Genomic DNA, 27,387 nt, shown 5'->3' on the forward strand with positions numbered 1-27,387 from the left:
CAGCCTCCCAGGTAGCTGGGACTACAGGCATGCGCCACCATGCCTGGCTAATTTTTTCTATTTTTAGTTGTGTGGCTAATTTCTTTCTATTTATAATAGGGACAGGGTCTCACTCTTGCTCAGGCTGGTCTCCAACTCCTGAGCTCAAGCAATCATCCTGCCTCGGCCTCCCAGAGTGCTAGGATTACAGTGTGAGTCACTGCGCCCGGCTGAGGTATAACATTTTTTGAGTCTCACTGTCTGGATTGAGGCTGAGTATGATGTCTATCTCTCCTTGCCCCCGTCCTCCCCTTGATGTTGTATAGATAATGGTACTGGGTCTAGGCCCTTTGATGACTGGGCAGAAGGAGCCTGAATAGGGTCCTTTGACGTAAGACAGATTTTTTTCTTCCTCTAGTGAGGGGATTAGAGAGATTGGGCATGGCAGGGAAGAAAGAAGAAATTTTTTTGTGGGCTTTATTGTATATTACTATGGCTGTATTACTCTAGCCATAGAAATGGGGGTCACAGGGGTAAACCAGGTATTGGTCTATTATTGTCCCACCTTTCCTTGGGCCTAAGACTCAGCAATAGAGAGGAAAGGAGGCGTGATGTTTCCAGGTGTCTCTGGGATACAAGAGGAATTGCTGTTTCGTAGATTTAATTAGACTTCGTAATAAGAAACTGAAAACACTTGTATTAGTGGAGGTGCTCTGTAGGCTGGGACGATGCTAAATATGGATTAATCCAACGTGATTTCTGTTTGGCTTTGAAACACTTATTTATTAATTATTATTTTTTTTAGAGACAGGTTCTTGCTCTGTCACCCAGGCTGGAGTACAGTGGTGCAATCATAGCTCACTGCAGCCTTGAACTCCTGGGCTCAAACAGTTCTCCTGCCTCAGCCTCTTGAGTAGCTGGGATTACAGATGGGACCCACTGCACCCATCTGAAACACTTTATATGCATACATGCAAGCTGACATTTTACTTCAAACAAAAATGCAAAAGTCACATTTGTGGTGACCTCATTTAACTATTAATACTAGGAAAGCATTTAATTAACAAGTTGGGTTCATCTATGACCAGCATAAAGCACAAACCCAGGCAGTGATGTTTCCTCAAAGTTTCTTGTATGCAGGCTGTGTACAGAAGAGTATATATGCAAAGGTAAACAAACAAATAATGATTTGGGGCAGATGCTAATTATAATGGAAAGGTGGCACAGAGGACCAATACATGAACTCCTGTTGTGTTCTGTGCTATGTCTTCTTTAACCTTCACTATAACCCTGTGAAGAAACCGAGGGGTAAAATAACCTACCAGAGTCATACAGCTAAGAAGTAGTAGGCAGGGCTTTAACCTGTGTGTCTGCTGCCAAATATCTGTACTTCTTGTGCTGCTCCCAATCTCATCTTGTATATTCCTTTTCCCTTCAACAATGAGAACAACTGTCATCTGTTCTGCTTTTACCTAATTAGGACTCAAATTTCTCATCTGTGAAATGAGAGTAGTGAATTATGTAATTACCTTGTACAGTTTTGTGCTTCTGGTTGTCAAACTTGAAAAGAGGAATTTGTCATGATTAAACATAGAAAAGGAAAAGTTAAGTTTTGTTTTGCTTTGTTTTGTGATTCAGATTTTTTTCATAAGATTTAGAACATATTCGAAAAGGAAACTAATTCATAAAAGTAAACATTTAATAGCAGTATTGCAGAAGGTTTAAGATCATAAAAGGGCAAAACTCACTGTATCACTAATGTTGACAACACAGGTACATGTATATTTTGGTGTTTGAAAAGTTAGAACCTATTTAGTATAGGCTAGGAGATTAGTGAGAGAGTACAAACATTTCTAGAATAAATTGATTATTTATTTAGTCAAATTTAGCAGTTGAGGGTTGTATACCAACTTTAGTGACACTAATGTTAAGTTCTGATAACCCGTTATCATTGGACCAGCCTAGAGTAAATTGATATTTTTCAATAAAAAGTAATTGGTGGATTGCTTGACTTTTAATTTTTCTTGTAATAAACTGCAACCAGTTTGAAAGATTTCAGTCAGAAGGAGAAATAGCACCTGAATTAACCACAAGTAGTTGATAACTATTTACCTTTATAGAGAGGTGGTTTTGATGATTGTAGGAAAACTAAAAAGTTCATTATTAAGAATTTATGTTTTAAGATTGTGACAGACATCAAAGTTGGCAGATGGGAGAATGTGCAGTTTGTATAGCCTTAAATGTAACCATGGAATGTGTTTATGTTAATGACTAAATCAAATTGGAAATATTTCCATGTATGGCTTTACTTGAAGTCACCATTTTGATGTTCTTGAAAGTCAAAATAACATCTTAGTAACAATGCAATTGTTTTAACAGCTTAGAGGGATAATCAAGTGAGAGTAAGGACAGTATTCTCATGTTTATTCTGTCTTATAATGAATTGGTAGTCAAATAGATAGCTGCTCCTGTTGTTAATGTGCTGAGTTTTCCTAGCTCTTCAGTGATCTGATTTTTTTTCTTCAAGAGATACTTCTTTTAGAAAGCAGATAAAATAACTACAGAATCTCGCCTGTTGCATACTTCAGAGTAGCGAGAATCACGTTTTAAAAGAATACCGCAAATTGTTACCATCAGTTAGCTAATATTCATGTAGTAGTTCACAGTACAAGTCCTGATACCAGCTGCTTTAAACATATCATATTTAATCTTGGTTTGCTAATGATCGGTGTAAGATGACCTTAGAACAGAAGATCCTTAATTGTGGTTTCTTATTGGAAGACAAAGTTGGAAAGACAACCATTCCATTATTTTCTTGAAGTTTGTATAGTACTGACTTGTCATTGTTTGAATATATTGGAAAAGAAAAATGACAGTGGCCATAATTTAACTGTTAAGTATAATTACAATATGAAAATATTGCTGTCTTTGTTTATGATGAATACTAAATTTAAGCTAAGTTATAAGGTATGCTGTTTGGAAATATGGAAGATACAAGAATGAAGCCAGATAACAAGTTTATGCTTGTATTTCCTACTGATGAAGACTTTCAGACAAGTTATTTCCATGGGTAGGTGATGTCACTCTGCATGTATATATACACTTATACTTTTTGCATGATTATACATGTAGGAGTGGTACAATTTTGACTTGACTGTTGACCTGTTGCCTCAATTTGGGGGTAGCGGTGGGGAATGTGAGGGCAAGAGGCTCTGAATGGTACTAGTCATATAAATTTTAAAATAAATCACTAAAATAATTTATTGCAAACACCTTAAAACAAAAGCCCTTTAAAAATGAGAACATATGGTCAAATAGTCAATATTGTACTTGGCCCTCATATCTTCTGCACCCAAGTATTTGGACATCACACAGTATCTTGATTCCATAGTAATCATTTTGAACTCTGACGAGAACTCCATAGAATGATGCAGCTTTCTTTTCTTTTATAGAAAAGAAAAAAGAAAAACCTCAAACCTCAAACCTCAAACCCTGAATAATTTTTTTGCTTTTGAACTAAAATTTATTACCAACTGATACCAAGGGCCACACTGTTGAATTTTATGGTCATTGATGAACTTGATTTACCCTTTTAGGGGAGCTGGAAATTATTTTTAAGTAGTCAAGTAAAATTGTCATGATCGTCAGAATTTCATATTGTGACGTGTTTGTTCTTTATACAGTGGCACCTAACAACTCATTTGCTTTTATGTTTGGTCATTTTTTATTTTAAAAATGTTACTACATAAACCTATGGTTTGGGAGTTTAGTTTTAAGGCATCAATACCCCAAGTAAGTGTGTTTTTTGTTCAGTGACAATTTACACAATGGATGTTTGTATTAAAACAGTAATCCTTCATTGTGTTATATTTTTATGATTCATTGGTGTATGTATTCCTTCATAGTCAAGAGTTTCATAAAATAGGTGTGTTTAATATTCATTTGTTGGATGATATTTAAAAATCTTTAAGGAAATAAATGGTTTGCTTGTACTTCATAAATAGCTATAGAGAAACAGCATTCCTTTATTTCTGCTTCATCTTAAAATGGGGGTAGTAGAGGTATTTTCTTACTTGAATGAAACTTTATTTTGCTTTTTGCTGTTATGTTAATAAAAAGGGCAGCATTAGCATTTTAAAGCATGTATCCTACGAGCATGAATATCGAGTTATTTTAGCATGAACTGCTGCAGTGTAATTACTTTGAAATTCAGCTGCCTTTTTCAGCTAGTTAGGGTGATGGGGGGTAGAAGGGATCTCTTATTTTTCCAGTAAGAATTTTAATATCTTCCTGTAAAAAATCACCTGTAAGATTGTATACTGTTTATTTGAAATGTGAGCTGGTTTTTTCCCTTTGGAAATGAAAATATAAATATCCCTCATAAAACATCTAAAGCAAAATCCCCAAAATGGATTTTGTGAGTATTGTCTTTTTGTAGAATGTCGTAAATTGTATAACATCCCTGTTATAAAAGATTTTACTGGAAATTGATAAGTTAGTCAAATAGAGCTCTAGTGTTAACCTTTATTTCTTTAGGAAGTATGAAAATATATTTGATTTTCTTCTCTGAATCTGCTAGGGACTTTTAGGGTTAGCTACTAAGAGAAAGAACTAGATTCATTCTCTTAAAACATAAATTGGGTTTTAATAGTTTGCATCAGTTTTTTCTTTAAGAAATCAGTTTCACTTTCTCTGTGGGGTCATCCCTTTTTTCTTAATCTGTTGCTCTTTAGGAGTATCACAGGAATTCATTGTAACATTGTTCAGTATAGTCTTGTCTTCTGTTCTTCATAATAACATTCCCTTTCCTCCTTCCAAAATGTGTCCATCATCTTTGTAAGCTTGGGTTATCTTTTCCACTTTCACAACATGTAAAAATATTAGATGTATAAAGTACAGCTTTTCTGATCAGATAGGATAATAAGGTAAAGGCAACTGGCATTTAGAGGGCTCTTAGTTTCAGAAGTATTTTTCACCCCACAAGTTAGATACAAGTATACATTTTCTTTCCTCCCTAGATGGACCTCCAGTTGTAGCTCATTATGATATGTCTGACACCAGCTCTGACCCAGAAGTGGTAAATGTGGACAATTTATTGGCGGCTGCAGTAGTTCAAGAGCACAGTAATTCTGTAGGCGGCCAGGACACAGGAGCTACCTGGAGGACCAGCGGGCTTCTAGAGGAGCTGGATGCGGAGGCAGGTTGGTCTCCCCTCCCCCCCTTCTCTAATTGTAATGTGCATGTGTCCTGGCAGCTGTTTTCCTTGTAGTGGGCCCTGCTGAGGAGAACAGGCCATACCAGAGACATCTGGTATTGAATGATTGTGACTAGCCAGGCTGCCGTTTTTAACTGAAAGATTTGCTTAGTTTGTCATTCATCTTTCAGAAGGAAGCAAAAATAAGAGTTATAAGACATTAATTGTAGGCATCAGTAGATTTCAGTAGGCATATTTCTTGGGTTAAAAATGCCCAGCATATGCAAAAACAATCCAGACACCCTCATATCCTTTGACCAGTTCTTTCCCTCACTTAACTCTGCATGGTGACCTAGCTGCTTAGACAGGGAACTGTTGAATCTCTCCCTGTGGGGCTGTTCATACACAGCGCTGCCACTGTTTCTTGTGCCTCTTGCTGTGGCGTATCCCTGTTAATTTCTATGCAGTAAGTTGTCCTTTCTAACCCCTTGCTTTCAGTTTCTGCCTCTGTTGGCTCAGGAAAAAATCTCTGCCTGTCTTGTATTATTTATCTCAGTTCTGTAATTATTCTTGAGTGATATATATTCACTAAAAAATCCACTGCAAAACCTTTCACAGTGCCTCCAAGTCTCCTTCAGTATTTTTCTCAAAACATCTTTCAACATTCTTTCTAATGTAAACCTTAAAGAAAAAAAGTACTAGTACTTATGTTTAAGAAAAGAGGGGTAGGGGATTGAGAGACAGACTGCTTGGTAGTGTGTAATTTCTTACTTTGGTATTATTGAAGGATTATAGTTTTCTAGTTTATAAATGCATTGGTTTTATGAGCTAATCTAGTAGTTTAATCATTACCTAAAATATTATTTTTATGGAAAATGAGTTTTATATTACCAGAAAAAAGAATTATGGTTTAGAACTTTTTATATTAAGAGAGAGAACTCCACTGATTGTTGTCGTGAATTCTTTCTTTCATAATCTTTGATTGGAACTAAAGAAAAACCACTTATTTGTTGACCTTCTGATTAATTTATTGTGGTGAATTTTGGAACAGGGCCTAGATTTAGTTTTGACTTTGACTGCTGTCTGTTTGACCTTGGACCAGTCTAGTCGTTTCTCCTCTGGACTTGAGTTTTTGGTTTTTTTCTTCTTTCTTTTTCTTCTTTCCCTAACCACTAGACTATGTGGATGGACTTGTGTTTTTATATGTACAAATACTTGTTTTGCCCAACAGGGATCTTTTAAGGATTTGTCAATATGAATAAGTACTTTGAAAAGAAGTAATATTTTATATCAAAGGAGAGTAGTTTGACCATATTTTGTGCAGTGTGTTTCTAAGTTACGTAATTTGTTTTGTACACTACATGGTTTACCTTTGTTTTTCATCCTTTGACGATTAAGTGATTCATTCCACTTCAGTTTTATTTCCCTGTTTCTTTAGTCTTGCCATTAAATATAGACCACTTTATAGTGAATTCTTGGGGGAAAAAATGATTACCAGCATTATGTTCTTCACATAAAGAATTCTTAATGTTAGATTGAGCCATGTGGAATTGTTAATATTTGACCTTTTGACTTACAACAAACCCAGCAATTTCATATGATTCAACCTACTGGTCACATTTTTAGATTCAAGTAATTGTTAGCTTGATTATTTAAAAATCACTCAGGTCCCTATCACCATTCTTTTTAAGAAATAAAAAACGACAAAAGTATGTCAGGAGGGAAACAACTGTGGCTTCCACTCTGTTCCCCTTTCTTTTCCCCTTCGCACCCTACAGGTATCCTAAATTTGGTTTTTAAGGTTTGGTATTCTTACTTCTTTATGTATTTTTACTGCATTTGTTATTATGTAACCGTAAATAAGCATGTTTTAAAACTAATTGGTGTCACATTGAAGGTAATCATTTGCAACTTGCTTTCTTAGTTCAGCATTTTGTGAGCTTTATTCTTACGTGTAACTCTGACCCATTTTCTGCTGCTGTTTAGTATTCCAATATATGAATATTTACCCATTCTCTTGGTAGACATTTAGGCTGCTATTTTAAGTGATGCTATTAACATTTCTTGTACGTGACTCTTTGTATATGTGTGTGATAATTTCTATGGGATATAATTGACATATAGAGACAGCACATGTACGTATTGGGCCATAAATTATGTGTAGATTTTTGTATATCATAAGATGTAGTTACCATTGTTCAACAGAACCTCATGACATTTTTTTATGAAGCCATTTATTGGCTCTTTCAAAGTAATTTTTTCTTCAAATCTGACAGTATAAGTATGCAAGTAATAAACAATACTATACTGTAGACTTGATGTAATTATATGGGAACCCATCTTGTGAATCTGAATATGCTTACAGTGTCATAATAAAATGTTAATAGAATTTATGCTTGATTGCCAGTTTATGGTTTTGAGACATGGACTACTAGTATCAGTCAGATGGTTATTCTTACGGTTTGAGTGTAAGTTAAACGTTTTAATGGTTAATCTTGGTTGTCCCTTTCCCCATGACAACAAAATAAAAGCCTAGTCACTGAGCAGACTATTCAGGGGTTCAGTTCAATCAATAGCAGCATCTCAGCCAAAATCTACAGCCTCACTCCATTTAGGTTCATGTAAGTAATCACTAGAAATAAGAGTAGTGTCCCTTTCCTCAAACAATTGGATGATATTCTTGTATTCAAAATAGTTATCATATTTAGTTTTAGTTTTAACCTAGGCAAAAGAGTTGAATCACAAGCAGATTTAAAAAGTTAGTTGCAGTCAGGGAAGCCACTGATCAACAAAAGACCTAAATTTTCCCTTTCAACTTTTGCCACATGTTTGCTTTTTCTTATTTGATGCTAGTGTAGTGGGTGGTTTCGAACCAGCAACCACTTACAAACTGTGACCTCAGAAAAATTATGTGAAGCCTTAGTTTTCCCAATCTACAAAACTGGGATGGAACTAGTACCTACTCTAAAAGGTTATTGTTACCATTAAGTGAAATAACATATACAATGTGTTTAGTACAGGGTTACAGCACATAGTAGGCCTTCAGGAATGCTAACCAGCATTATGTTAATATTATTATGCCGAAGTACTGAGGAAGTGATTAATGGATCAAGTAGTGGATTTCTAATCTACTCTCTTATACTGGAATGAGTTGCTCTTGCTGCAGTATTTCTTAAACTTTGCCTGAGCGTAGAAACTACTCAGGGTACTTGTAAAAGCTCATACTCCTAGGTTTCTCCATGAAGATTCTGTCAACAGGTCTGAAATGGGGTCTGGGAATCTCATTTTAATAATAACCCCCCAGGTAACTGTTGTATCTAGGATGTTTAGGAAATTATCAGTATAACTGGAAATGGCTTCATTTTTGTTAATTGCTAGTAAGAGCTTACTACAAGCATAAATGTAATTGGGGCTGAAAGAAGCAGAAGTCTGAGGTACTCTTGGTGCAGAAGGTTTTGTAAGTGTGTAAACTGAATTACACTTTTTTTCCCTGGGAAATTATAAATTTGAAACATCTTCTCTATCAGTCTAGTCAAGAAGGTAGGCTCTAAGTTTTCCCCATTCTTAAAATAGGGATGGTAATTTTAATTTGTCCCTAACCCAAACACGGTAGCAGTGCAGAGAAACAAATCATGGGTTTTCTGTGACTAGTGTAGCGCTTTTTATACTCAGACCAGAATCGCCATGTTTCTATTATTAGCACTTTAGAGCCCATATATCAGTCCTGTGAAGGAGATAGTTTGATTATGTTCTTCATGTTCATCTGCTTCATATTGACCATGAGATTTTAGATTTCTGACCTTTTCCTCCACTTTTTAAGGTTGTCTTTAGCATTCTTGTTGAAAGAACTAAACACAAAGTAATTATTCACCTGTTTTTAAAGCTAAATGAATGGCCAGGCATGGTGGCTCACACTTGTAATCTCAGCACTTTGGGAGGCCAGGACAGGAGGATTGCTTGAGTCCAGGAGTTTGAGACCAGCTTGGGCAATACAGGGAGAACCCATCTCTTTAAAAAAAAAAAAAAAAAAAAAAAAAAAAGGCTAAATGAGTAGTGACTTAAGATAGTAATCTTTTTTTTTTTTTTTTTTTAATACCCAGCATGTAGCTGTCATCCAGTGTGTAGTACTTTACTTCAAAGTGCTGCAGATAGGTTCAGGCCTAGTTCTTACCTAGCAAATTCACAATTTAAAAAGTAGCTACATTATTATTATTGGGTTTTTTTTTTTTTTTGAAGATAAAAAAGAAACTGTTTGCCAAGATAATGTAGTTACTACCTTTTCTATCCTTTTTATTACCTTGGTAACTGTTTCTGATTTATTTATGTGTTGAAAAGGTCTGTAGTGAGAGGACAAAAATTTAGAATTTTCTCATTGAGTAAAAGAAATTATCCTTGCAAAGACCTACACAGGGACAGCCAGCTGCCACAATAGCTAAATATAAGTGCTCTGCTTTATTTTCAGTTTAATATATGGTAATTATGATATTTACATTTTTCTTTACAGGGCTTGTTCTTGTCTTAGAACTGGAAAAGATTACTACTACTGGCAATATTTGAAGAACCTCAGAGATCTTTGACTCACTTTTGTGTATGCTTTGGAGAATCCTCTGAGGTTGTGGAGGGGGTGGGGCAGGAGCAGACAAGGCCCAAAGACCAGAGAAGGTCAGGCTCTGCACAGGAGCCCCCGTGCACTGTGTGGCATGCTGAAGAGGATTATATTTTTTTCTTTCTTTTTCTTTTTTCTTTTATATATTTAAAGAGTACAATATGATGTTTTAATTTAGACATGCATAGAAAATGATAACTACAGTCAAGAAAATTAACATATTCATAACTAACATAGTTACCTTTTTGTGTGCGTATCATAAGAGCACCCAGAATCTACTCTCTTAGCAACTTTTCAGAATATATTATGATATTGTCCTCATGCTGTACATGAAATGTTAGACACTCATCCTACATAAATATAACTTTGTGCCCTCTTTAATAAGTCAAGATAAAATATAAAGGAATAAATAGCCCATTAACACTTGACCATAATTTAGATTATGTGAGAATCCTGCAACAATGAAGGTCAGGGAAAAAAAAAGAGAAACAGTTATTTTCTGTTTCACTTTGAGGAGTAAAAGATAGAGAAGACTATCTAAAACATAGCTTCTTGTCTAGAAAAGGAAAAAAACCAAACCAAACCATGAACTTTGAGGAAATTCTATTCCCTAAGAATGCTACACCTTGCCACAATTCCTGGTCCACATTTACATCATCTTTTAGATGATTTCCATAGTCTCCTGATTTCCTTTTCCCTACCTTGGTTTCCTCTCTGTATTCTCATCACATCTGCCAGAGTGATCTTAGAAAATGTGAGTCTGATGCCGTCACTCCAATGCTCCAAATCCTCCCATGGCTTTTTATCTCATTCAGAATAAGACTGATATCCCTGCATTTGCAAAAGATCCTATAGATGGCCTGGTGTCTCCTGCCTCCTTGCGCTCCCATACAGTTCCTGTCCTTTTTGCTGACTCAGTTCTAGTATTTCTCAACTCTTAAATATGCTGAAATTTATCATGCCTCAAGGCCCTTGCTTTTCTATTCCTTCTGCCTGTGGCACTGTGCCAGATAGAAGAAAAGCATGAGCTTTCACTTCCTTTTGGAGGCTGGTAAACTTCCACCTTGTCAGTGCAGCTTAACCATTCAGACTACTTAAAGCCTGACTTCTTTCCTTCAGAACTCCCTGTTTTCTTCCATGGTTTATTTATTGCCATAGATGTCTCCATCATCTGATATGCTTATTTACTTGTTGAATTTTAATTTCTATTTCCCTTACCTTTTTTTTAACTTGCTACATTCCTATCACCTTGAACACAACCTGGCACAAAGTAGTAAGTGCTCAATAATAATGTGTTTGAATAAATGAAAGGATGAATGATGGATGGAATTTTCAATGTAACTAAAGCTTGTGAACTAAAGCTTGTGAATGAGTCCTTGTGGGTTAGATGTGTTTCCTGGAGACAGCAGATACTGGGCTTGTATTTTTTCATTCATTCAGCCAGCCCGTGTCTCTTGAGTGGGGGATTCAAGCCTTTTACATTTATTGAAAGAATTGATTAAGTGGGATGCATTTCTGTTCATCCTGTTTGGTAGAACCTTATTGCTTTGTTCTTGAGCCATTATTTTATATGGGCTCTGAACTTTAGCTTTAGGGTGGGTTTCTATTGTGCTGATCGATGTATAGTGCAGATCTGGGTACTTCCTGCAGGGCAGGTCTGGTCTTGACAAATTCCCTTGGTGTTTGCTTGTCTGAAAAAGTCTTTATTTCACGCTCATATAAGAAACTTAGTTTTGCAGGATATACGAAGAGGGTTACATTGAAAGAAAAGGACTGGCTCTAAAATGGAAGAGGGGAGGCATCCCAGAATGCCTTTGGTGTCTCTTACAGAGCATGGCATCCCACATAGCCTTGGTGTTTGTCCCAGCTGACTTGTATCTGCATAACATACTTTATCTAATAGCTCTGACAGGAAATGTGGCAAAAGTCTCACACTATTAGTCTAGGAGTTCTTAACATTCATCTGGAAATTTGTTGCCCCCATCACTTCCTTATATCCCTTACTTTAGCTTGTGCTGATTTTTTGATTAAGTAATACAGATATTAGCTGTAAGAGCAGACCCTGCTTTTAAGTGATCAATTTAGAGCATGGTACAGGTTCCATAACAATGCTAAATGCCGGCGGGGTTGGCTTGCAATTTTTATGGCCAAAATTGCACTGCCAAAATTCTTTGGATCTATCTAATATTGTGAAAGCAGCACATAAATGATTAGTTTCTGGATCCATAATGAATGAATAAAGTTAAAAGAATCCGAAATATTAATGAGGGGTACCTTGTTTTTCTTAAAGACGGCATAAAATTAACAAAAGTAGCGTAGTAACTTTTCATTTCTTTCCTCTACCCCATGCTTTTTTTTTTTTTTTTTTTCTTTTAACAAAAAAAGGTAAAGTTATATTTTTAGCTCTGAAATGAGGCTTTCCGAGGTGGTAAGGTCCGAATGGGGGTGGGCTACTAAGTGAAGACTGCTTATTCAGAAATATTCATGACTCAGACATTTCACCAAAGATTCCTACCAAAAAAGGTAGAATTATAAAATAGAACTGTGGTGCTAGAACTGGGCACAGAGATACAAAGAATTGACTAATTCTGTTGTATTCTAGTTGTGTTTTCTTAATTACTGTTATTTAAAGGCATCGAGTAATCAAGGAGGGAAGAGTTTGGTTGTAGCAACCGTAACTCTCACAATCTGCCTTTTTAATTTGGTTTAATTCATTTCACTTATTTATTTTTAGGGGCATAATAGGCTGAGTCTCTTGCTGTGCGTCTACCACAAGTGGCCTTAAGTGCCTCTTGGAGCTCAGCTCCTTGCTTCTTAGTGAGTAGGCACAGATAGCTTTGAGGTGGTTATTCATATAAGTAATGATATTCACAACAGCAGGACTTGAAAGTGGAGAGAGCAACACTAAGCCAGGTGCCAGGAGTGTTTCATGAATGACAGAAACTGTCTGGGAGTAAGTATACGACAGTGAAAGGGTAACTTCCTGGTGTTGGTACAGAGGGATGGAGGCCAGTAATTTATAAGTGATCCTAATCCCAAAATTGGGGGCCAGGAGCAGCTTCCTCTTCACAGGAGTTTGGGGGTCAGATTTCCATGAGGAGGTGGAGAGAGTGTTCAGTGCAGTTTACCATGGAGCTGGCATTGCAGAGGGCACTGGAAACTTGTAGGTGAGTGGAGCAAAGGAGAACAACAGAGTGGGAGATGAGATGGGAGGAAATGGATGATCCAGGGGCTTGTATTTTGTAGGTAGCTAAGAGGGTGGAAGGTACAGTGTTTAATTCTCACAACCTCTGGTTTTCCTTCTGCCTCTTTTTACTGCTTTCTCCTTTTCCACTGGGAGCTTTTCTGTATTCATACTGTTACTTCCACCACGCTCTTCTTCTGCCTCATTGACCTATCCCCCAGCCCTTTATCAGTCCTCCCTAGCAAGCCCAACTCTTGCTTTGCCAATATCCTTTGAGAGTTGCCTTGTGGAGTTGACTTTCCTCTTATACCTACCTGGCAAAGTCTGACCCCCAGGTGCACACTTTAAGTCTATATCCACACTGCTAAGCATACCTGGAGAAAAATCACATAGTTGCAGAGTTGAGAGTTGCCTTAATTTCCTAATCTGCAGCTTCGTCCAGTCTCTCAGCACTGCCTAGCAATTCCCCCTTTTCCTTAGGCAGCATTCTTTTTTCATAGTGGCTGCTTTGCTTTTCTAAACCCCTTCTCTGCTACCCCAGCCACACCTATTCTCTGCAGATGGCCTTGCCACAATTTTCACAGAGCAAGATCACCTCAGCTTTCTGCCATCTAACCTGTTTGTTCCCTGCCTTTTTTCTGATTATGACCAGGTCTGTCCCATCTTTAAAACTATCCACCCGTATACATACCTCTCCCTCAAGCCCATATTCCTTGCTCATTAGCATCCCATCTCCTTTTCCTCCATAGCTAAACTTCTTAAAATTTATCTGCTCTTCCTTCCCTTCCATTAGTCTTCAGCTTGCTTTGCTACATTGGCTTCAGCTCCATTGTTCCTCTGAAGCTCCCCTTGCCAAGGTCATCCATGATTATCTTATTGCTGATTCTAGTGGGCTCTGCTTAGTCTGTCTTCTTATCTGACCGCTCAGTTGGGCAATGTTAAGCACTTCTTCCTAGAAATGCTCTTTGGTGTCCATGGCCTCACATCTTTGGGTTTTCTTCCTACCTCATGCTTTCCTTTGAGTGCTCCCCTTCCCCTCCTACCTCTTAATTATTGGTGTTCATCAGAGTTTTGTTGTAGGTCCCCTGCACTCTTCTGGATGACCTTTATTCTCCTACCTGTTGCTGAGGACTTAACAAGTCTATGCTGCCAGACCTCTGACCTGAGCTTTAGAACAGTACCTACAACTGCCTGTTGGACATCTTAAAGGCACATTATCATCATGTCCTAAGCAACCACCCTCAGCTTTCAGCAGTGCACTGAAGGGCATTGTAACTCTGTCCAGTTACCCAAATCAGAAACCTAAACATCATTTTTGACTTACTGTGCTCTTTCATTTGCCTGATTCTTAACATTACTAATCCTCCACACATAGACACACACAGAATATTTCTCATTTTGTTCTTTCCCAAGTCCAGTCGTTTCTCACACAGGAAACTACAGCAGTCTAACTGGTTTCCTTGCCTCCAGTATTTCCTGTCCTGCTATCAGTTTCACCTCCAAAAGGAAATTCTTTAAAACGCAAAACCAGATCATGTCACTCACTCCTCCGCTTAAATCCTTCAGTGGCTTCCTGCTTCTCAAGGTAAAGTCCAAACTCTTTACCATGATCTGACCTCTGCTGACTTTGCCTACTTTGTTTCTCGTTAGTCTTTTAGTGCCATTACTTCAAATCTCACCAAACTTTTCCACCCTAAAGCAGTGGTCCCCAACCTTTTTGGCACCGGGGACCGGTTTCATGGAAGACATTTTCCATGGACCTGGGGGATGTAGGGGATGGTTTTGGAATGATTCAAGTGCATTACATTTATTTTTCAGTCAAACCTTTCTGCTAATGATAATCTGTATTTCAGCCACTCCCCAGTGATAGCATCACCACCTCAGCTCGACCTCAGATCATCAGACATTAGATTCTCACAAGGAGCGCACAACCTAGATCCCTCGCATGTGCAGTTTACAGTAGGGTTCGTGCTTCTATTAGAATCAAATGCCCCTGCTGATGTGACAGGAGGCGGAGCTTATGCAGTGATGCAAGCAATGGGGAGCGGCTGTAAATACAGATGAAACCTCCCTTGCTTGCCCTGCCACTCACTTCCTGCTGTGCTGCCCTCACCTCCTGCTGTGTGGCCACAGTTCCTAACAGGCCACAGACTGGTAGTAGTCCATGGTCCGGGGAATGGGGACCACAGCCCTAGAGAACCATGAAATGTTTCTTATGCTACTTACCTTCACCTGTGTCTACTTTTCCCTGCAAACTCAGCTTTCTTGGTCACCCTCAAGTCTGGGAATGAGCCTTCTCTGTCAGAGCAGTTTTCAAGCAATAGTGCAACGGATTGCTTTGTATTGTCCCTGAATATATTATAGATTCATTGAGGGTAAAGACTATACCTGTCTTGTGTACTATAGTATTCCTAGCACCTGGCACAGTGCATCGCATGTTACAAACAAGTATTTATTGTAGGTACAAACAGATGAAGTAGACAGTGTTAGACTGCTTGAATTATTGAATATGGAGAAGTTGAAGGCTTTAAAAAAGAGAGTGTCAATTTGTATTCCTCCCTAGCAGTGCAGTTGGAACAGTGTGCGTGATGATAGCCATAACTAAACCACTAAAGTAGAAATCGGATAAAAGACTTAGCCACAAGCAAGGTATTGGGAGTCAGAGCAAAAATCTAGGTTTTCCAAAGCTAGACTTAACCAAACTCCATTTAAGCAACCTCCCTAGATTTAACAAAACTGGGTTTTGTCTGGCAAATGTCACCTTTTGTATGCTTGTAGAGTTCAACATAAGTGCCTACTGCCAGTGCCACATAGGATCCTATCTAGCTTACAAACCCATGCAGACTGCAATATAATCTCCATCACTAGCTGTAGCTAGAAGCTGTTCTAAGCTTTTAAATCTTTTGTTGTCTCATATGTGTATCATTTTCAGCTGGAAAAAAAAGGTAAAAATAATGTTAATTGTGAAAAAGACCCATAATCATATTCAAACTCGATTACTTTTCATGTTTTTACCCAGCACCTACATATTTTTATAGTGTTATACGTGGTACTTTTTATGTTATGTACACATTTTCCCAAGTTTCTGCATAGCACTGCGGTGAATATCTTTAGATATCATGACATTTTGCTTATTTAAAGGCTTTTTCCTTAGGGGTAAATTCTCAGGTCAGAGGGTGTAAAAATTGTGAGGTTTGCTTTGAGTCTGTCTATAGCTTTCCAAAAGGGTTCCACTAAAAGTTAACAGGAGTATGAAATTACAAGGTTTCTCAATGACCTGGAAGCATTGGATTGAGCGAAGGGAGCAGAGAGGGAGTTGTATGTGTAAAGTTTTGTTTTCTTTAGATTGGCTTAGTTTATATTAGGTTTCACGAAGAATTTTTTTTAATATGGAGAAATAATTTTCTGTCAGATGACAATATATTTAAATAAAAATACCCCTTTAGGCCGGGTGCAGTGGCTCACACCTGTAATCCTAGCACTCTGGGAGGCTGAGGCGGGCGGATTGTTTGAACTCAGGAGTTCGAAACCAGCCTGAGCAAGAGCAAGACCCCGTCTCTACTAAAAATAGAAAGAAATTAATCGGACAACTAAAAATATATAGAAAAAATTAGCCGGGCATGGTGGTGCATGCCTGTAGTCCCAGCTACTCAGGAGGCTGAGGCAGTAGGATCACTTGAGCCCAGGAGTTTGAGGTTGCTGTGAGCTAGGATGATGCCACGGCACTCTAGCCCAGGCAAAAGAGTGAGACTCTGTCTCAATCAATCAATCAATCAATCAATAAAAATACCCCTTTAGAGTTAATGAAAATTTGTACCTGTAGCAACTCTGTTATTCTGTGTTAATTCCTAGATATTCTAAAATTCATCCTTTTAAGTCAGAACATTCAGGAGCTGGGTACACAGGCCGAATTATTTTAACTCTTGCTAGAATTGTTTTAAGAGCTATATATTTTGGTGCTATGCCATTAGCCTTTATTGAGAGAGAGTTCTGTGAAGCTCATGTTTTCTGTGATGTTGGGAAATGTGTTTTACTGCATCACATAATATGCGCTTTATGAATACCCTTGTGAAAAAGTCCTTATATGCCCCAGTGCCACAAACTGTTGTGCTTTTCCAGAGTATGTGGTTTGTTTCTGTCTAAGGAGAACTGTCAGCAGTGTACAGGTTATGTTTCAGTTGCTCAGAGCCAAAATCATGATTTACGTGTAGCCTTTCCTTTTAGATACAGTTTTGGGTCAAATTTCGTCAAATCTGTGTTACTTTAGAGAGAAAAATGTTAAATCTTTCACAAAGCATCCTAGTATACATATGGTATTAATGATTACTTCTTTTATTATTCCATTTATGCCTTTCAGCTTTTTTGGTTTAGGATTTTATTTGTTAAAATGATAAGCAATGGAGAACCCCATTGCCCTCTAGGTGATTATGCAGGTCATTTAAAAGCTGACTGGAGTTAAGTGCAAAAAGTATTACAGAATTAAAGTATGTGGTACCATTGCATTTCATGTATATATATAAGGGGAGAGAGTGAGAGACTTTGAGGTTATACTTTTATGTACTGCTAAGTTGTTGGAATACATGCCATGTGTATTTTTTAAAGATCAATTAAAAAAAAAAACTGCCCCAGCTTATTTGACGTGGGTAACAGTTTTGCTGTGGCAAGCTCTCATAGAACTATTCTGTATCTGTGACTGAACCTGGATGATAAATCTATCAGTGAGTTGTTTCTGCCATTTATAAGAAATCAAACTGTAGTGCATGTTTTTTCTCCCCTTCTCTCTTAGGTCATTTGGATCCAGGATTCCTGGCAAGTGACAAAACATCTGCCGGCAATGCACCACTCAATGAAGAAATTAATATCGCCTCTTCAGACAGCGAAGTAGAGATTGTGGGAGTTCAGGAACATGCAAGGTAGGATATTCATTGTAGTATTCTGATACTTTTTTATTTTACTCTACTGTTATACTAACAAGGATCTGATATTTTAAATTGTAAATCTTATTTTAACTAGAAAACAAGCAATAAAAAAATTGTAGACCTCATTCATGGCTGGCATGAAGGGTGAGAGCTAGCTGTCAGCTTTCTTTGGCTTAAGAAACATTTTTTTGTTTAGACATGTTATGAGCCTCAGAATGTGTTATATATCATCTCGTATTAAGAACTTCTCAGCCATACGTGTGTGTGAACTAGAAATGACATTTTTTATTTTAAGCAAATGTCTACATAGCTTAACAGACTTTTCTCTTAAGGCAGAAGCATCATTGTACTTTCCCCCCTCTCATTCATACTTTTTTACCTTTCACTTTACCTTGAAGTAAGTAGGGAGCAAACATTTGGGAAATGTATACCTGACGTCATACCTCTTTGTCCGGTTTCCTAGATTACCTCTCCTTGTCTTTCATTAAAAGCAAACTTGCAAGTTATTTTGCTCTGTTCTTACAGAGTGTATTTCTAGTGATGTTCATATGACTAAGGGAGTCCTGTTTCTTAGGATTAAAAAGAAAGCCACAAGACATCAAATTAGTGTGCAGTATTATGAAAATAATTTATGAAGTTTGCTGTTCTTCAAGGTAGAGGTCAGCAAACTATGGCCCATAAGCCAAATCTGGCCTGTTGACTGTTTATATGTGGACCATAAGCTAAGGATGGTTTGTTTTTACATTTTTAAATGGTTAGGTGAAAAAAATCAAACAAAGTATGATATTTTGTGACGTGAAAATTATATGAATTCAAATCTTAGTGTCTGTAAATAAAATTCTTTTGTAACTGAACCATGCTTGTTGATTTTACATATCATCTATAGCTGTTTATACACTCCAGAGGCAAAGTTGAATAGTTTCAACAGAGATTGTATGACCACCCCCTCCTTAAGCCTAAGATACTTACCATCTGAAAAGTAAATACCTTTGCAGAAAAATTTGCTGACTCTTGCTTTAAGGTATGTTCATAAGAATTGCTTACAACCCTCTCAGAAGTGTTCTTCTGGAATATTTCTCACACACACCCCAAAAATTTAGAACTTGTATATTCTGTGTAGCAAACAACTTCTCTCTCATGCCACAAGGGTTCAGTTGTGATTTTCTGATAAATATGTTCGTAACACAATATCTTCATTACCTTGCTCTTTATCTGATTTTATTCTTTGGTTGTCCAGGTAATAAAACACATTTACCAGCATTTTTTCTATTTCTTTTATAAAAGATGGATTTAGAAGTATGAAATGGGGGTGAAATACAGATGCATATAAATTGAGGGTACCTTTATTCTAGTGAGACCCAGTTTTACTTTCTGAGAGCATTTTTCAGTTAAGTAATTGGAACTTTAAGGATGTTGATTTGACTCATAGTTTAACATGCTATCTCTCTGAAAGTGGCGAATTCTTGTCTTTATCAGAACTAATATTGTCCTAGCACTTTGTCGTTTACTCTGTTTTTATGCCCTTACTATGCCTGCACGGCTGCTTCCTTTTTTTTCTCTTTTTTTTTAATGGTTATTTTGTCTATTCTGGTGGGAAAGAATTTTTCTTCTTCAGTCTTTATCTCATTTTTTTCTTTTTTTTCTGCCTTAATCAAACTTTTTTGCTATTAAATTCGTTTCCATTTTTCCATCTATTCTTTTCAAGCTGACTTATTCATCAGACGAGGAAGCTAGAACTACTGATTTCTTCCTTTACTTCAGCATTTGTTTGCCATTATTTTAGTTCACCACTATTCCTTACAATATAGAAGACATTATCCTAAGTCCCATGTTAGGATCTTTCTGGAATACTGTATTTTTTAATTTCAGGATACCTACTATGATACCTTAGCTATTGACAGATTGATGTGGGTCAGTTATCTTCAGTTGTGCCAGGAGCACATTATTCATTGACCAACTTCCTCTCGAGTTACATTTCAAATTTTAATTCATTGTACTCAGGTGTTCCCACTTAAGCAAGGAGTAGGTAATAACCTATATTATTTATCTAATTTCTTACTCTGTGCTAAGATATATTATTTGGTCCAATTCTCTATTAACTTCTACCATCTCCCTTTTTTTCATTTTCTTATGCCTAGAATTGTTACAGCATGAGCCACCCTTCTTTTTAGCTTCTTTGTTCTCTTTTCTTCCATCATGACATCTTCAGCTTCCTCTTTTTTTTAACCAATATTTTGGTATCTGGAGTTAAAATTATCATTATATTTCTATTAAAACTTAAATTCTGAGTCCTTCCCACCCCTAACACACACACACACACACACACACACACACACACACACACACACACACACACACACACACACGCCCCCCGGTCTCTCATGCCCTTCTTTGAACTTGTTAGGTCTTTTATATCTAGATTGTCAGTTTACTCATTTCACATATTTGTTCCACACTTGAACAAAGTCAAATGACTTTGGCTACATTTTAAATAACACAACATTATTTTCAAGCACTTTTTCATAGAGACACTGAAGCATTAAGCTGTGTTTTACTCTGATCTGTTGTTTGAATACTGGGGGAATCATATGTTGTAGGTGATGCTCATTCGGAAACCTCAGTGGTGATTAATACTGTACTAACAATGGAATGAATGTATAGAGTTTACAGATTCTTTTCAGTATTTTTAACTGAATCTTGTATCATTTTGAGAGTTCTCTTATTTTGGCCTTGGGTGTAAGGCAGAGTAGAGTCTCACTGACTGTTCTCTCTGAACATTTTTTCAACAGTTTCTATAAAAGTAGCCTGAAAATCTTACAAACATTGAGATTAAAAATCTGAGAATTGGGTAGGGGAAGAGGCTTTCTTGTTGGTCGTTGGTTGCTTCAGAATTGCCCATCTGGCTGCCTGTATCTCATTTGGAATTTATTTCTTTTACAGGTCTAAGGTTGCAGTTACGAAGTATTGATGTGCTTCTGGCAGGGTTATCGCTCGGAAAAGGTTTTAGGTTTTGATCCACATCTTTTTGTTCTAATTTGATTTGCATGTATACAGTAGATGTTTTGTTTGGATTTAGCTGTCCTGTTCTTATTTTTTCTTTTGATAAGTCTGCATTGTTATGGGCTTTCTGAGAGTTTTTAGAAACCCAGATTTGGTCCTGGAGTTGTTCTCTTTGGGATTGTGGTTACTCTGATTGTGTTGGGTGTCATTTTTCCATATCAGAAGCATTTTGTTTGGCCTTTGCACTCAGTATTTAAAGTTGTCATGTTGCCTCCCCCTCCCCCCCCCCCCCTTTTTTTTTTTGAGACAGAGTCTCACTGTGTTGCCCGGGCTAGAGTGCCGTGGCGTCAGCCTAGCTCACAGCAACCTCAAACTCCTGGGCTCAAGCGATCCTCCTGCCTCAGCCTCCCGAGTAGCTGGGACTGCAGGCATGCGCCACCATGCCCGGCTAATATTTTCTATATATTTTTAGTTGTCCAATTAATTTCTTTTTAATATTAGTAGAGACGGGGTCTCGCTCTTGCTCAGGCTGGTTTCGAACTCCTGAGCTCAAACAATCCACCCGCCTGGGCCTCCCAGAGAGCTAGGATTATAGGCGTGAGCCACCACGCCCGGCCCCCCTCCTCTTTTGATAAAATTGTTTTTCTTTTCTCGCATGTTAATATCTTTCCCTATTCTTTTAGATTCTGTTGTATTCACTTAGCTTTTGTGTTTCTCCTAGTGCTAGCCTAGAAAGCGTGCTTTCTGAGCTAATGGTTGAGTGCATCCTTTATGGCTGCCTTGTATTGCTGTGGTGAACTCCTGACCCAAGGCCAAATGTTATTTCCAAATGTTAATTTTTAGACAGTCTAATTTTACAAATGCTCTTTGCTAGTGAGATGGAGCCTTTCTTAACATCTCTAGTTCTTCTGTGCCCACTTAATTTCACCAGAAGTTTTAATTTACAACCCTCATGCCAATATTTATCTGTTTTTGTTCTTGGTCCTTTTTCTTTTTCCTCTTCTTCCAGCTTCATTGGTAATTGCTCTAGGAAGATGACTGCATATACTGCAGATCTTTTTCTTATGGAACTGTGTTGGGATAGTTCCTTTGGTACCTGTTCTGAGGCTTTTGTTAATAATCAGACTCTTACCTTATTTTAGTCTATTAGTCCTGTGGTCATTGGTATTAATATTGGCTCATTGCTCAGCAAAAGAATTGATGCAGGAAGCTTTTGCATTTAAGACTAATTGCTTCATAGAACCAGTTGCTAGCATTAATCCTAAAAGAAAAAGCTAGGGAGGCAGATGAGCATTTCCCTAAAATCACAAGGATTCATTTCATCTACAGTTAGGAAAAATAAGTAGGAATGTTATCTAAGAGGTCACCTTCAGGCTCTGTAAATGAGAGCAAAAATGATTAATTTTTAATGTTGTTTTCTTAGAATAGTAAGGTAACTATATCAAAAGCTGGCCATCAGAGCCTGCTCTCTTTTTGTGTTTTTTTCCTTCATTCCCACTGTGAAATCTCTCCTTTATTCATTTCAATGTATGAAGAACAGGAAATTATTCTATTAAGACTTACTGTTTATAAAGTGTTTTTTGTAACATTTTGGGAAGTGAGGCCTGGAACATCTTCTTGGTTCTAAAATGCAAAATGTGACTCTAAGTTGTGTTTCATACCTGCTACCAGTCACAGGCAGATTAAATGCTTTGTGAGAACAAGGACTGTATCTGCCCGAGAATTGGATTGGACCAACTGAAAACCAGCCAGCTATGCTCCCACCCCAAATCTTTCATAGTGCAGGAAAAGCATATGTGATAATGCATGAAATTCTATTTGTTATGTTAATTGCCTCACAAAATTTTGAGCCTCTCTCATTCTTCTTATTCTGTTCTCATCTAGCTATTATTCAATGTGGTCGAGGTCATTAAAACATAATATATTTTTTGAATGTTTTATTGGCTTATAACACACATAGAAAAGTCATAGTGTACACTTTAATTTTTGCAAAGTGCTCATACCCAAGTAACCAGTACTTAGATCAAACGAAGAATGGAAGTCCCACTGTGCCACTTTCCAGCCACAACTTCCCTCTTGTCTTTCCCCCTGTAACTGTCCTGACTTTTAAGAATAGTTTTGCCTATTTTCGAACAAATCTTAAAAGTCATTGACAACCTAAGAGGTCATCTTAGAATCTTCTTTAACATTCCTGACAGATGCCCCAGCAATTACTTGAGTATTTAAAAGGCAATTTATTCCATTTTGTAATGGCTGTAATTGTGTAGTAATGATCATCCAAAACTTGCCCTCCGGAAACTGATTCATGGTTCTTACTATGCTCTCAAGATCTCTGTGCAAGGTAGAGTAGCACCTTTCGTGGTGGCTGCCCAGCTCACAGTGATTCTCCCTTCGTTGGGAGCTGTCCTTCTATCGACAACTAATTAGAACCAGGAAAGCTTTTGGCCAAAGATAGGATCCTCACATTTTCCAGAGAATCTAAAATTTTAAAGTGAGAGAAATTGACTACGAGAGGGTTGGCACTTGTTCCATCATCCCTAGATTCTTTGACATGCTCCACTATCCTAATAAATTCCCCTTTTTACTTGAAGTAGCTTAAGTTGGTTTCCGGTAACTGAATCATTGGTAACATAACTACAGGAGTAGTCTCTTTAGATAGTTGTAGTGTCTCATCTCCTTGTTCTCTTTCCTTCAGCCTTTCATTAGTAGTACATATGGTCTCTAAACCTCTCATTCTCCTAGTTCTCTTCCTATACCAGACACTTTCTAGGATCTGCTTTGCTGTTTGTTGAATGCCCCTGGGAACTAGAGTGCTCCTCTCCATCAAACATAGTAGAGTACTTGAGGTATAGTCTGAGGGAGGCGTAGTTATGTAGTGGAAAATAAACCTGTGAGTGGAGACCTGATTTTGTTCTGCCTGGGCAGTTGTCTTTTGGCTCAGTTTTTTCTTCTGTAAAATGAAGATTAGATCAGACCCCCTTTAAAGCCACTGCCTGATGTTACATTGTATGATTACTTAGGGAGCAGTGCAGAGTAACAATTGGGACTATAAACCTTTTGTTTCAGAGATATTTCTAGGAATTCTGCCAAAACTTATATTGACTTTGTTTTGCCTGAATTCTTACTAAATGTTTAGCCAGCTTTAATCAGTGTTTGTACAGATGAGCTTTTGAACCGTTAGAGAACTTTATATTTTTATTTATGTTTTATTTTTGAAACGTTTTTACAATATATCTGTGTAACAAAACTTTATACTTTTAAATTGTTAGTCGGGGCCTATCTTGTCACTCTCATGACTCTCACTATATAATTTAATACACACTTCTGTAAAATAACAACATGATATGGAAAGTATTGGACCTGAAATCAGACCTGTCTCTATGGAAGTTCCTTGGCCTGCCACTTTCAAGCAGTATAGCCCCAGACAAATCATGTAACCTGTTTCAGCTTCCATCTCCCTCTTGATAGAGTGTGGATAATAAGTTCCGTGCCTCCCTCATAGGTCCATTGGAATTGTCAAATGAAGAACTGAAATTGCTTAGGAAAACTTAGTATATTGGCCATCAGTTGCACAGGTGTTGAATGGGCTCCTTCGGCTGACATTCTTCCATGACTACTTAATCTGAGTTTACTTAATGGGTTGGACAGATAAGGATTAAACATTGGGCTTTATGGCCCTTATTTTAGCGCTTTTCACTTGCTCATCTTTGAAAATGCAGTCGCCTCTGGGTTAGCAGCTACTTAGCCCATTTCTGAACAGATGGTAGGCCTCTGGTACTGTAACAAATCTGTATTCAGCCCCCTGCTTTGATCCCGAGGGATCTGTTCTTCAGCAACTTTCTCAGAAGGGAGTATTTTTCAGGCTAGCCTTTGTTGGACAGGGCATCCTTCCAGGAGCTTAAGGGTCCTTGAGACAGTTCTGCAACTGCATCTTGTCCATTGTTACCTAATGCTCTTTTGAACCAGGTGGTACAGGTAGCATTAAATCAAAGCTGCAATTCTCAAGTGACCCAGCATCACTCTTTGTATATAGATCGTCAGAACATCTGCTCAGGAGCCACTGTGGTAGTTGGTGTGACTAAACTCATGACACTTACTACTTCTCACATAAACTATATGGGGACTTTTCAGCAACTTAGATTTGAGGACATATGTAGCAATGATAGCTCAAGCCACCTGCCTTCCTCTGATTTGAGTAAAAACTTAGTGCTTCATCCTGCAGCCTCACAATTCTATGATTTGGCTGGAATGTGGAATTCAAGCTGTCAGTGTTTCTGAAACAATTTTCTTCGGTGAACTCTTGGTGTGATTTGTCAGCAAGGCAGTTCTGTCGTCTAATAGGACCCTTTAGGGACCCTAAACTGAGGACTTTAGCTTTGTTACTTTCACTGAACCAAATTATAAGTGGTTCTGATGAATGAGCCAAGTGTTTCTGTTGTGACCTCCAGGACAAGGGAAATTGATCCTTTACACATGACCTAGTACTTATCAACTTTTAGAAATCTAATCTGTAGAGGGTATTACTGTCACTGTCATTGTATGTTCCGACTAAGATTGCTTGGGCATCTTAATTTTGTTTTGGATTTATATGTTGCCCTGCCTTGAAGATCCCAGAGATATAAATGAGTTCAGAGGAACATCATCTTACCCATGGTCAGTGACTTATTTGGACACAATTCCGGACTTTTATTTTGTTTCCATTCTTACTGAGATGAGACTTTTGGCCTTTTTAAGGCTAAACTGAGGGTGGGGATGCGAGTGGAGACAGACATGGAGGGAAGAATATTGATTGTAGGTTTCATGAACTTGCATAGTAGGCTTATCTTAGTAAAAATGTTCATCAGTACAACCGAAGTCATGTTGTCTTCTGCTTTTCCTACGGATTAACCGTGCTTTTGTTCGTCATCTCAATTGCAGGTGTGTTCATCCTCGAGGAGGTGTGATTCAGAGTGTTTCTTCGTGGAAGCATGGTCCAGGCACGCAGTATGTTAGCACCCGGCAGACACAGTCATGGACTGCTGTGACTCCCCAGCAGACTTGGGCTTCACCAGCAGAAGTTGTTGACCTTACCTTGGATGAGGATAGCAGACGTAAATACCTACTGTAATACAATGTCACTGTGTTTCCTCTGCACTGTTCCCTTCTACTTCCTCCTCCTATTTGTGACACGGAAGTTCATTGTCATAGCTTCAGCTTCAGAAGCTGTTTGTGGCATTTGTAGAATTGAAACTCATGGAAAATCCCACCCCCCCCCCTTTAATTAAAAGAAGTCATTTAGGAAGATAACTTAACCACAGAAAAAAGAATTTCTTTTCTTCTTTCCCATAGTAGGAATACGGGAATGATGAATTTTATTAGACAACTTCATTTTACTTGGTAACTTTTAACCTTAGAAAACTCCGTCTTCCTTTTAGAATAATGTTTTACTTACCAGGTAAAATGGGTTTTCAGTTTTTGAATCTTATATTTATTTTTCTGTATAATGAAATTAATATCTAAACTTGACCACTATCTGCCCACCCCATTGGCACTCATCTTAGGGCATTCACACACGTTATCATTCAGGTCCTTATTGGCACCTCGTAGGGCATGTGCATTTAAAAACTTGTCCTTAAAAATAGAAGACGAAAATATTTAAAACTATTTTTTCTTTTAGCTTAAGTCTTCTGTCTTCTTTCCTTTGTTTTTGGTTGACTTCCCACAACACGAATAATTGACATTTTCTGTTTATGAATACTACTAAGGTGACTTAGTTGGTCTCCTTGTTGCAATAATTCATAACTCTTTGGAAAAAGTCTCCTTTGGGGCAGAGGCATTTCGGATAGATACCCACCATGAGGTTTTCTGGGCATCTGAAGAGAGTACTGAGAGATCAGTGGGGAAATCTTTCTCTCTCAACTTTTGTTCTCATGTAACAGGAGAACATAGAAACCTGTTACCTAGGAAAAATGTGGAAAGTTGTGTGGCTTCTAAGGCTACAGGCACTTGCAAATGAGAGGAAAGTGCCTTCTTTCATAGCTGGTCTCTCTATAAAGTGTGTATAACGACTGATTTTAACACTTGAGCTGAAGTGGACCTGATGCTGTATTTGGGTATTTTTCTCCTCTACCTTCTAAAAAAATTACTATAATAAAAACAAAAATATATCATAAGAAATCAGATACAAAGCACATAAATGGCATTGTAAGTTTTACAGTATTTAAAAGGAATAGCAAAGGGTAGTAGGAGCTTCAGGGATTTCAGGAAATGCCAGCATTGGAGTTTTGTGGCATTAGTTACTACCTTTTTTCCTTTAACATGTTGTAGTTACTAGTGAGTTATTTTAAAAGCAATACCTGGAGTTAGAACACTATGTATTGTGCACAGCGGGGAGCGAAGTAATTTTGGCTTAGAAGACCTCACCTTTTGTTTCCTTTTTTTGTTTTTGTTTCCATTGTTACTGTGGCTGTGGCCCTTGCCTCCCTCTCCAAACGCCTCGGTGGCTCTTCCTTATAAGAATATGAGA

At 37.7% G+C, this 27,387-nt stretch overlaps 1 protein-coding gene across 2 annotated transcripts in view; it reads left to right on the forward strand.

The window, feature by feature from the left end:
- LOC105808907 (chromosome unknown open reading frame, human C18orf25) overlaps window positions 1-26,168 on the forward strand; it is a 73,335-nt gene extending 47,167 nt beyond the window's left edge. The window contains exons 2-4 of one of the 2 annotated variants that reach the window (XM_012642676.1): window positions 4,998-5,180; window positions 17,750-17,876; window positions 25,800-26,168. In XM_012642676.1, coding sequence (XP_012498130.1) covers window positions 4,998-5,180; window positions 17,750-17,876; window positions 25,800-25,989 — 500 coding nt within the window. In that variant the 3' untranslated portion in view covers window positions 25,990-26,168. The remainder of the gene's footprint in view (window positions 1-4,997; window positions 5,181-17,749; window positions 17,877-25,799) is intronic. The other variant, XM_012642675.1, reaches the window with a different exon arrangement.
- Window positions 26,169-27,387: the final 1,219 nt, after the last annotated feature.

This window comes from Propithecus coquereli, unplaced genomic scaffold (genome assembly GCF_000956105.1).
Source record: "Propithecus coquereli isolate 6110/MARCELLA unplaced genomic scaffold, Pcoq_1.0 Scaffold181, whole genome shotgun sequence".
Classification (NCBI taxonomy): domain Eukaryota; kingdom Metazoa; phylum Chordata; class Mammalia; order Primates; family Indriidae; genus Propithecus; species Propithecus coquereli.